General features: G+C 35.7%; 1 protein-coding gene across 1 annotated transcript; it reads right to left on the bottom strand.

Moving 5' to 3' along the window:
• Positions 1 to 337: 337 nt before the first annotated feature.
• On the bottom strand, positions 338 to 3,289 carry LOC137806674 (protein NRT1/ PTR FAMILY 4.3-like). Its single transcript, XM_068606906.1, has 5 exons — positions 2,978 to 3,289; positions 2,668 to 2,885; positions 1,929 to 2,369; positions 1,478 to 1,584; positions 338 to 1,315 (listed from the first exon to the last, which is right to left on the bottom strand). Exons 1-5 carry the CDS (start codon positions 3,111 to 3,113, stop codon positions 463 to 465), a joined length of 1,755 nt encoding a protein of 584 aa, XP_068463007.1. The 5' UTR covers positions 3,114 to 3,289; the 3' UTR covers positions 338 to 462.
• Between the last annotated feature and the right edge of the window lie 8,480 nt (positions 3,290 to 11,769).

The raw sequence follows: 11,769 nt of genomic DNA on the forward strand, positions 1-11,769 counted from the left end.
AACAATATTTTTATGTAACTATTGTCCTACGAGGATGCCATTTTAAATGCTTATGCCCTCAACAGTAAACATGTTTCAGACATGTCTCAATACACAACCCTACATCATTGCAAAATAGAACAAGAACAGCCACAACTTCCCCTCAACTACAATATTACCCCTACAAAACCGATAAATCTCTTATGCCATATTTTTCATTATCTGTAACTTTTAAAAAAGTTTACAATAATTTTAATTATTGAATGGAAAAAAGAAAGGCTCTTTCTATATCCATCGACATCGCAAGTAAAATTATATGCTTCTTTGCTACCTGATTTCAAGAGTAATAATAAGCCTGTGATCAATAAGACACTATTTTCATATATAATTCTTTACAGTAACTGTAAATTTGAAGAGAGTATACATGCAGAATTTTGGATAGCTTTATGTATATAGATAGGAAAAGAAGGGTAAATTAAGTTGCTAGGGAATATTGTCATCTCCTACATAAGGGTTGATTTCCTTGGCGTTAGGTTGGTATGGGGAAGGAGCATGATAGCGTTTGGACCAAAATAGATAGTTGAGGAAGTTGAGGAAACTCAAGACAGCGAGTAGCCAGTAGAAAAGATCAAGCCTGTCCTGGTTAAGGTTGTTGTAGTGAAGCCAACCACCAGTTGAGGATGTTGAAGTGATCTTGTTCACCAAGGAAACCAAAACTGTGCTAAAATAAAAGCCAAATGAGTAGGAACAATATGTGATGGCTGTCAAGAATGCTTGCATCCCTTTCAAAGACTGTTTGTAAAAGAACTCAAGGAGACCAATGGCTGTGAACATCTCTGACAACCCAAATATTAAGAATTGTGGGGTTATCCAAAAAATGGACAAGGTCTGGTTAAGGTTCACAGCTGCATCCCTTCTCTTTTTCTCCATCACAGCAGCTGCAACCATGGAAAAGGTAGCTAGAAAAAGACCAAAACCTATTCGCCGCAAAGGTGAGATTCCAGACTCATGACCTGTGATTTTTCTGGCAAACGGGACGAAGAAGGTGTCATAGAGAGGGACTAAAACGATGAGCAAAATGTAGGGAATGGACTGAAGCGACGCAGGAGGGATATTAAAGGATTTCGTGAGATGGCTGTCCATGGCCCTCCCTTGTTGGACTGAGAATGTCTGCAGTTGTGCTAAGATTGTGTTGAAAACGATGGTGCACGAGAAAATGGGAATAACCGATAGCAGTATCTTCACTTGCTCAACTTGCTCAACACTGCATAATCTCCACGCGCTTTCCTTTCTGTTTTCCCCCTCTTGGACTCTGATACAAGCCTTGTCCAAGAACCTGATCAACCACGTGTACACATTTGTTATATAAATCTTCACCACAACTCCCAGAAATTTAGGAAATCGGTACAAGAGTTGAATCTTCAAGTTTATAAAGCTTTTGTGTGGGAAAAATAGAGTTCAGAAGACATAAAAACAATAGAAGCAACATTAAAAGTACCCGAGTTTATCAGAGAGAAGAAGACCAGTATTGTTTTGGCTTCCATGAAGCATTTGAGGGTTTGATGGTAGAACCAGGTTTCTTTTCGAAATTGCAGCCACAAGCACCTAAGACGAGATCAAGGTAATTAACTTGATTGTTTTAGTTTAAGCCAACATCATCCACAGACATTATAACTTAACACTTTCCCAGTACATGCACATCTCAGCAAGCACAACATGCTATGGACATCAAGAATATAATAAACAACTGCAAATGTCAGTTCAGAAAATCAAAATGGTGACTTTTGGGTTCATTTAATTTAAGTGACCATACTTAGTGGATGACACTATTTTGAGTTCCCTGTACATTGAGAGAAATTTAAAGTAAACATGATGATTTTCTGGCCTCCCAAAGAAAAGAAAGAGTGATGAATATGATAAAAGAGGGAGAAATGGTTTAAGATGGGTACTTGAGCAATAGGGGTTAAAATACTGCCTTGTGGGGGCTTGTTCCTGTAATAGAGAGTGCCACATATCAAGCTTATCAATCCCATTGCCATTACAGCAGCAGATACACCGAACCCAACGTCCATTCCAGAATGAGTTTGAACCCAAACAAGAATGGTTAGGCTGACGAGTTCTCCCACAGAGAATGCAAAATATGCTGCATTGAAGTAAGTTGAGAGCTTCTTTGACTGCTTCGGGTTGTCTTGCTCGAACTGGTCTCCTCCGTAGGCAAGCATGTTGGGCTTCACGCAGCCACTCCCTAAAGCCACCAAGTACAGCGCCACAAAGAATATCACGGCCTTGAAGCCCTTTGCTTCTGCGCAGTGCTCTCCGTCAGTTAACACATTGCACGGCGCAGGCTTCAACTGAGGAACATGAGCTTGGACCGACAGCAATATGAAACCCTGCAAGTAAAATCAGGCCAAACTCTCATTGAATGAACAAGACAAGTACAGATGGGCCAGAGAATAGTCCAAAACTAATATTTTTAATGATTTTTTTATTGAAAATGAGTAGGTGAAGATTCCACGTGAACGATGGGTTAAGAAAATATGATTTGAAAGGCAAGAAACGCCATAGATGTCCAGCTGTGATGGTGGGGTTAGAGGCAACACATAGAGTAGAGAGTACAGACAGAAAAAAGTAGAAGATAAAGTGGTTATGGTGAGAGAGGGAGTGAAGAAGAGGATGAAGATAGCTCACAGAAAGTTCTAGAAAACCAAAGATGAGCATGGTCCAGAAGCTGCCGAGGTAGGAGTCGGATAGATAGCCTCCGAGGAGAGCAAGGAGAAAGATGGTCCCGACAAAGTTGGTGACTACGTTGGCAGCCTTGGACAAAGAGAAGTGCATGTCATTGGTGACATATGTTATGAGATTGTTTCCCACTGCAGCTATTGCCATTATCTCAAATGCTTGCAACCCTGAGGCACGTAGATACATTCATGCTTAAGGGTAAGAAAGCAGAAGAAATTGGCATGATGAGATAGAAAAGAGAGAGGGAGAGAGAGAGAACCGAGAATAAAAGCAGCAGGGAGGACTCCACCGTGTTTGGCAGGATCAGAGGGTCTTCCTCTCCAATCGAGGGTGGAGGATTGTGGCTGAGAATGATGAAGTTCATCTTCATTCTCACTAACTTTAGTTGTCTCCATTGTTGTTTTCTAGAAGTGAGTGAGTTGCAGAGGTATTTTATAGTGGTGTTGGTGAAAGGAATGTTGTCTTTTGCTATCCAAAAAGCAAGATCGATCCACTAACCTACCCACACGCACATCCTTGGCTCCCCTATATCCGGATCCCAAACTTTCTTCTACTTCTCATTCTCCATTTCACACCCACACACATAATACCACATATCTTTTTCATTTCTGTGGGACCTCTCTTGTTTCTCTTTTCTGTGGGCCTCTTCAAAAATCATTTCTTTTTTAACTCTCTATTATTAATTTTTTCAATGTTTTATAAACAATTAAAATATAAAAGTATAACTTTTTGCACTACACGTTTATAATATTTTTTAAAAATTTAATCTCTTTTAGATGAGTTCACATTTTAGGAAAAAAATATTTTTTTAATCAGAATAAAATAAAATAAATAAAACAGAGCATTTCAGAAATGCTTCAACGTTTTATAAAAAAGTTTAAAGTATATCTACTTTTAGTCATTGTAATATTAGTTAAAAAAATTATTCTTGTTCACACCATTTTTTATCTACACAAAATCTATTCACAATAAAATGTTATATTACAATAATCAAAATAATATATAAATAGAATATTATAATAAAATAATAATTTATGAAATTGAAATTTGAATTGTAAGAGAAAAGTGTGTGAAAATGTTTAATCAAATTTGAGGTAACATTAAACAAGATTTAAATGCTTTAAACTTCAATGTTGGTCAATATTTTGACAGGATTAACAGAAAAAATTGATAGAGTTTAACAAATACTTGTAGAATTATTCTCAAGTAAACTTAACTTTTTTTTAATATATTTTAAATTACTTTTACAATAACTTATTATTTGTAAGTTATATTTCTTTTTTTTTTTCCTTCTTTAGCGTACTTCTTATTCCTTCTATGACGTACTTCTTAGTTATGGACAACAATTCTTGCTCATTTTATTTATGATTTAGAATTTTCAATAGTTATTTTCTTTTTATGTGTAATAACTTTTATTTATGTGGTTCACAATTACTTTATTTAAGTGGTTCCCAACTACGGTTATATCAACTTAAGTTTATTATTTAAAGTAAAGCTTATACCAACTTATTAAACATAAAATTAATTAATTTAAATTTATGTACTTTTACTTCTACTCATTTTATAATTAAATTTTATATTTACATTACAAGAAAAATCATTAAATAGAAACTAATTTTAGAGAAAAAAAATAATTAGTTACTAGTGACTAAATTAGAGAATTTTTTGTTTTTAAATTACTTTCTATTATTGTTAAATAATTTCTAAATTGGTATCTAATTAGCTATCAATGTTCTACCAATTTAGAAACTATTTAACAATAATAGGAAAAAAAATTAGTCCCTAAAGTGGGGTCTAATTTAGTCCATATAGCAACTAATTATTTATTGTTTTTTCTCTAAAATTAGTTTTTTGTAGTGTTATTTTCCTTTAGAATTTATTTCAAATTTAATGATATTTTTAAAAACTATTATTTTTACATAATGTTATCTTGCAAAATTAAGGACAGCTACGTGTATCAAAATAATTTGTTATTTTATAAGTAGGTATTTACTCGTAACAAGACAAACTTTTTTAACTTGAGAGACATGATAAATATTTAAATATTTCTTAACATTTAACCACATTTGATTTCTAATATAAGGACACTTTGATCCTTTTGTAAATATCAAATTAACACATATTTTTTATTATATTACATTAATCTAATCACTAACAAATATTATATCAACACTTTGAGAAAATCAACAATTTCAACTTACCAACAGAAGAAAAATAATACTGTAGTTCAAATTCTAAATGTCAATCGGTCAAGATAGTGAAGTTGAAGAGGACTTCTGAAAAATAAGTCAAATATATAAGCATAGTTGAATTCTGTATTAATTTTTTTATTATAATTAGCCAGAATAATGTTTGATATGGTAAAAAAAAGAGGTTTTACGTCTTTATTATACGCATCTTTGACCGATTCATTATTAAAAAATTTCCGCAAATCTTGCAAAAATATCTCATTCTTAATGTGACAATAATTTGATAATATGTATTTTAAAGAAATAAGGAATAAGAAATATTTATTCTTTATATTTATTTTTATAGTGCTTAGTCTATTATGTTAAGAAACTCGATCAAGTTTTATTACACATGCTATGTAGTAAGATACTAACCGAATATTATTTGAATCTTAGTCACTCTTAGTTAAAAACTGAATATTATTTGAATCTTAATCACTCTTAACTAAAAAATGAATATTGTTTGAAACAACAATAAATTGAGTACTATTTGGATAAACAATTATTCAAGATTACCATGAAAATGATCAAAAGATCATGAGGAGGCTAACTAAAAGAAGGCTTACATCCTTAAACAAATATAAAGTTAAGTTCATTCATTTAGATTGTTAAATAACGCTATAATGTTCTATAAAAAAATTGCACATGCTAGGACACAAGATTGTCACTAACGTTTTTACTTAAAAAAATGTTCACTTAATTTATTTTCTGCCACTTTTCAATTTATAATTATAGTGGTATTGAGAGACGTAGTCGTTACAAATTATTTATAAATGTTATATAATCTTAAAGTGTTTTTTGCTCTTCAAGTTTGGTTGGTCTTGGTAAATGCATAAAGTTGCAATAAAAAGACCACTAGCATAACAACGAAAGAGAAAACTTATGAGCATACTATGCTTTCTGTATGTGGATTAGCTATTGCAAAGGAACCTATCATCTAACCAAAAAACATAATGCAACATCACTAGCGTGCCCATCAAAACCAAATCCTGAAACACTAGTAGAAAAACTAATGAAGACTGCAACAATAGGGAGCAACAAACACAATTGTGTAAAAACCAAACAATGCCACCATTCTTCAACTAACCACTTAACCGAACCCCAAAAAAGCTTCCAATTAGAGTATTGAGAAGAAATTGCCTTAGCTTTATAAAACCAGATGACTCCTTTTGGCCTAACAAACTGCATTGATTCCCTGCATCCTAACCCTCCAACATAGAGGAGCTCCATATCGTCCACCTTTGCATCCTTGGTGTCAATAATTAGATTTTTATGCATGACCATTACAAAACCTTTCGATCATAGAGACCACTCCATCCACCTAATATCATCAATTGGAGCCTTATGTTGCAACTGTTGCACCATGATTTCTGTTGCAATAATGATCCAAGAAACTGCATAACCTTCCTATCACAAAGTCCACTCATACTTCTTTCTCATACAACCAATAATTAGTTGCATTCAATTATGACTTAGGGAATGAGGTAATTTGCCTTCCAAAGCCTTCTTATTCCTTCCATTTTTCTTAAGCTAATACCACTAGTCACAAATTATTCGTTTGCCACATTTTACATTATTAGGTGTACTACATGCCCCTTAGACTTTGTAGTTGTGAAATCTGGTCATTCCTTCAATTGTATGTATTGACAACTTTCCTACCTTCTCGAGTGCAACAACATAAATCCAAGCACCTTAACCCTTTGAAGATCTTGTTTGCTTTCTGATTTCCATTGGCATTAATTTGTAGCCACCTTACATACATAGTGTATAATATGACAAAGGAGAATCCAACTTAACCTTCATTGTTTTTCTTCCTATCTGTTTTATAACATCATAATTATTATGTCCTTGTAATACAAATTATTAGCTTAGTACCTCCTTGTAGAGGAAAACAAACTATAAACTTATGCTTTGCAAAATACTTTACAAATAACCAATAGATGCACTCATAACAGCAAATGAAACCAATTTTAAATCATAGTTTGTGCAATTATTTACCTTCGAGTTACCTTAACGACCTCAAACATTGTATTAAACATAATACCCAATTAGTGTATGAGAATTTCACTGCCAATATTTTATTTTTCATGATGTTCCAAGCCTTTAGTTGAGCCATGTGAAAAATCTTTTCTTCATCTACCCTCCTGATACAATCTCTTCAAGGCCCATCTTTTGGGGGACTAGTGGAAAGAATGCAAAGACTAAAAGATACTCAAGAGAGACTAGCTAGAGAAGGAGGCGGGAACCTAGACGCATTACAAGGTATCATATACACTATGGGAGTGAAGAAGAAGAAGAAGAAAAAGAAGAAGGGATAGTGAAAAATGTGGAAACTAGGCACCACTAACACCAACCACCAAAGAATTATTTTCCTTTTTGTAAAGTTACGTAGTTTTAGTGGGGAAAGTGACCCTAACTTGTATTTAGGATGGAAAGCTAAGGTAGAACAAATTTTTAATGTGTATGAGGTCGAAGAGGACTAAAAGGTGAAGTTAGCTTCCCTAAAAATTTAGACTATACCATGCAGTGGTGGCATCAAGTAGTAATAGAATTGGTTTGAACAAGAGACTAGTCGCGGTCTTTTGGTATGATTTGAAAGAATGCATGCGCGTGCGGTTTGTTCCTCCTCATTATAGGAATGAACTCTTGTTGAAGCTCCGACGACTTCATCAAGGATCTAGGACAGTAGATGAATATTTTAAGGACTTGGAAACTAGTTTGACTAAGATTAATATGCATGATAGTGAGGAGTCAAAGATTGTTAGGTTTATAAGTGGTTTGAGGAGAGAAATTCAAGATATTGTAGAGTTATATGAGTACTCTTCTTTTGAGAAATTGATTCACCTATCCATCAAGGTGGAATGACAAGTTTTGAAGAAAACAACTTTAAAAAATACTCATAATGATGGCTTCTACAAATCTTCATGGAAGGACAAAAACAAAATTTCTACAAAAACTTATCCTTCCAATTTCTCAAAATAAACCACTTCCCACCATACAAATTCTAAAGATAAACATTCTACTCCTAAATCACCCACCAAAACCTCAAGTAAAAAATGCTTTAAATGTCTAGGTTTTAGGCACAATGCTGCTAGTTGCCCAAGTAAGATAACAATGATGGTTAAAGGGGGATAGTCGTGAGTGATCATAGTTTCCCATCATCTAGAGCTAGTTCCCCTTCCTTTTAAAAAAAACCCAATTGAGGACGAGTGAGATACCTTGTGAAGGTGATTTATTGGTGGTAAGGCGAATGTTGGGTACTATTAAAAAATCTTTTGATGGCACTTAAAGAGAAAATATTTTTCACACCCAATGCCTTATCAACAAGAGGTTATGTTCCATGATCATAGATGGGGTTATGTGTGCTAATGTGGCAAGTACAAGAGTAGCGGAGAAGCTTGGATTACCCACTATCTCTCATAAAAAGCCTTATAAATTACAATGGCTTAGTGAAAAGGGTGAAATAATGGTTAATAAACAAGTCCTCATAACATTTGTCATTGGAAAATATAAAGATGAAGTTTTATGTGATGTTGTGCCAATGGAAGCTGATAAGTGCCTAATTTCAGTAATATTTCATATTAAAATATAGGCATTTGTTCCCGCCGGTTGACCAGAACGTGCTTCGTGCGTAGCTGCGACTCGCGTAACAAGGACACCTTCGTCTTGGTTCCAGATCTTCACCCTACTCCGCGATGAGTACCTGAAACAGAGAGAACAAAGGGCACCCTCGCGGCCGTTTGCACTCCGACGATCAAGTCAGCAAGCAGAAAACACCAAACACCTCCGTATCGGAGCACCGTAACTATGATGCTCTGAAGGCGCGTAACTGAATTGTAACTAACTTTTCTCTCTCTCCAATCACTCGTGCGTACAGTGAGTAAGCGAGCAAATGATTAGAGTGTGGGTGTAAAATGGGTAAAGCGTGTACAACGTACCTCACTAAGCTTTCAGAGAAGCTTATATACCTTGGGTTTCAGTGCTTACTGCCACGTGGCCTTTATGACTTAATCGCAACTCCACGTGGAAGGCCTTACGACGCTGTAACCCAACTTAGGGAAATCCCAACGTGTAAGTCTTCCTTCCTCGAAGTGCATCTGGCGCAAGGGGTGACTACCTGGAAGCCAACTCATGCGCCCCAGGTTCTAGTCACTCGCCCTGGGAGTGTATCAACCTTTCTCTCGTACCATGCACATGGATTACCCCCGGGCGTGGCCCTCTCCCGGGTCGAATCTGTCCCAGGGATTCTCCAGAGGTGACGTGGGTACTTCACGAGTCAGGTTACTCCCTACTAGTACTGGGAATATGGCCTTGAAGCCACCCTTCTCTTCTCTTTACAACTATTCGGAGGTACCGGGGCCCGAGGCCTCCTCGCCCGTACCGTGGCCTCTTATCGTGCCGCTCCCTCCACGGTCTTTCCTACCCGTGGGTATCGGGAGGTGGCACCATCGACGCCTAAACCTGGCGACGCCCATACCTGGTGACGCCCAAAGCGGTCAACTCTGACTCTCCTCCTTAGAGCCCCCCTGGTGGGTCCCGCCATATGTTTGACTTTGACTTTGGTCAACGCCCGGGGACGGGTCGGTACAACACTTATGAGGATTTATTATTAATTTACATATAAAATAATCCCTAATTTACGAATTTATACATTTTTTACATTTTTTATGATATTTATTTGAATAAGAGAATTTTATTTCCAAATTTAGTGTTAATTGCAGGTTTGTAGGGAAAATTGAAGATTTGGAATAAAGGAGAATGATTTGAGCTAAAAAGAGAAAGTTGGACGGTCCCAAAATAGAGAAAAGCGTCGAAAAAACCAATTTTGCAACAAGGAGTATCTCGATCAAGCAAGATATTCTCGCTTGAACGAGAATGCTCCAAGACTGTTTTCGGAAATCAACGCCTTTCTCGCTCAAGCGAGAATTCCTCGCTTTAGTGAGAATGCGTCAGACAAATTAGGCCTTTTTTATGTTTTATCACTTAGTCCATCAGTGCGACACAAGAAACGACCTAACCCTAGAAAATTAGGTTAAATAGGGGGCTAGAGGCTCAACCCTATGGTACCAGACTGAGAGAAAAACACCATAGAGTGAATTGTAACCCAATTGGGAGAATAGAAGGTGTTAGAATTATGCGTGACTAATTCTACCCTTTCGAATTGGGAGTAATCTATTTGAACTCTTATGTATTGAGGTGATATTTATATATTATAATATTCAGTTCTTGATTGATTATTAGTATTGTTGTTTTACTTCTAAATTGTTGTGACAAATTGAGAATCTTAAATGTGACTAGAAAGTATTTTTAGGGTTCTGACCTAAACAACAATACTTAACATATTTGAGTGCAAGGAATAGACTTGAAATGTTATTTGCTATTAACATTTGAGCTTGATTCTAAGTTATTCTTATAATTATGCGAGAGATCGATATTTAGGGAACATTCTTAAGAATTTTATATGCGAGAAATCAATATAAATGACTTTTATACGGGCATCAATTTCAATCAAAAAACTTTTTTTTTAGCAAAGAATATAAATGAATTAAAAAGAGGACACATTAGGGGTGTCCCAACCCTTATACAAATTCCACCATGTTTCTAACTAGAGCAGGGAAATCCAAATTCAAATTACATTAGTACCCATACCAAAAAGAAAAAAGTCCCTGCTAAAAACTTCTAGCAAAGCTATACCTGCTCAAAGATTTAAACAATATAATTTACAACATAACATAGATAAGATCCCAGATCAAACACATAACATATTTGGGCTACAACCACCCTACAAAAATCTTTACTTCAAAGAAACACCAATTCCTGCAAAGGTAACCTCAAAACGATGCTCTAAAGTGCCACATGATAAGGCCAGCTACCGCACTTAAAAATTGCATGCATATGAATGGTACTTGCTGCCAACAACTTCATCCCACTCCCACATACCAAAACTTCCGATAACCACCACCACAACTCCCCCTCAGTATAAATCCCATCAGGTTTGTTGAGCTTCAATTCCAAAAACGTGCTGGTATAGAAGAGTGGTGCATATAAAAGGAGCTATAACAACAACAGCTAGCTTGGGCTCCTTTTCACCCCTCTCACCAAAATCTTGAGTGCATCATTAATCTTTACTCCAACCCCAGAAACAGATTTTGATTTGTATTTGACCATCCAAACTGGAAGTTCCCCACCTCCAGCACCTCTTCCCACTTACACTACTTAAAGAATCTTGTCCTCATCAGATTGAGCTTTAAAAAGTGAGTGACAGACTTCATTCTATGAAACTGTTCCTTTATTTGCTCCATCTAGTTGAAAATGTACAACTTCTAAAATATCAATTTGATTATGAACTTTGCAATGTTTTAATCTACACTGCCTTGTTGGTATCCTGGATGAAACTTGACGCACTACATTGCAATTCTCCATGTGCCATAACCTTTTACAAGGTTGCGTAAACCAACTTTGATGACAAAGCAAAGCCACAATAGAGCAATAGCCATTCCATTCTGACATTATTCTTGATGACCTGCATCAAAAAGACCATACCTCCCACACCTCACAGCCATCACAACAACTAAACATACTACACCTCTAAGCAAAACAGATCCCATATACCAGATTTCCAAAGCACAAAACCAGTAATACTAGACAAAAAACAAAGCAAAGGCAAGGTAAATCATGCTTTTAAACCGAAGAAGTTATTTAGTTACCATGTTAATGCAAATTTGTGGGGATAAAATCCAATCATAAAAAGAGAAGTTTACTTTCCTTACTTTATGTTTCATCCATGCCTAAGATTGTACCAGTGCCAAGGTAAAGATTTCCT

Source organism: Phaseolus vulgaris, chromosome 3, assembly GCF_000499845.2.
Source record: "Phaseolus vulgaris cultivar G19833 chromosome 3, P. vulgaris v2.0, whole genome shotgun sequence".
Classification (NCBI taxonomy): Eukaryota; Viridiplantae; Streptophyta; class Magnoliopsida; order Fabales; family Fabaceae; genus Phaseolus; species Phaseolus vulgaris.

What these genes read in the sequence shown, in the direction of transcription:
- LOC137806674 (XM_068606906.1), bottom strand. Translation starts at nt 3,113, where the DNA reads ATGGAGACAACTAAAGTTAGTGAGAATGAAGATGAACTTCATCATTCT. An exon ending in TTGGTTTTCTAGAACTTTCT is followed by an intron (nt 2,370 to 2,667) that starts GTGAGCTATCTT and finishes TTTTACTTGCAG; the next exon opens with GGTTTCATATTGCTGTCGGT. An exon ending in CTTCTCTCTGATAAACTCGG is followed by an intron (nt 1,316 to 1,477) that starts GTACTTTTAATG and finishes GTGGTTGATCAG; the next exon opens with GTTCTTGGACAAGGCTTGTA.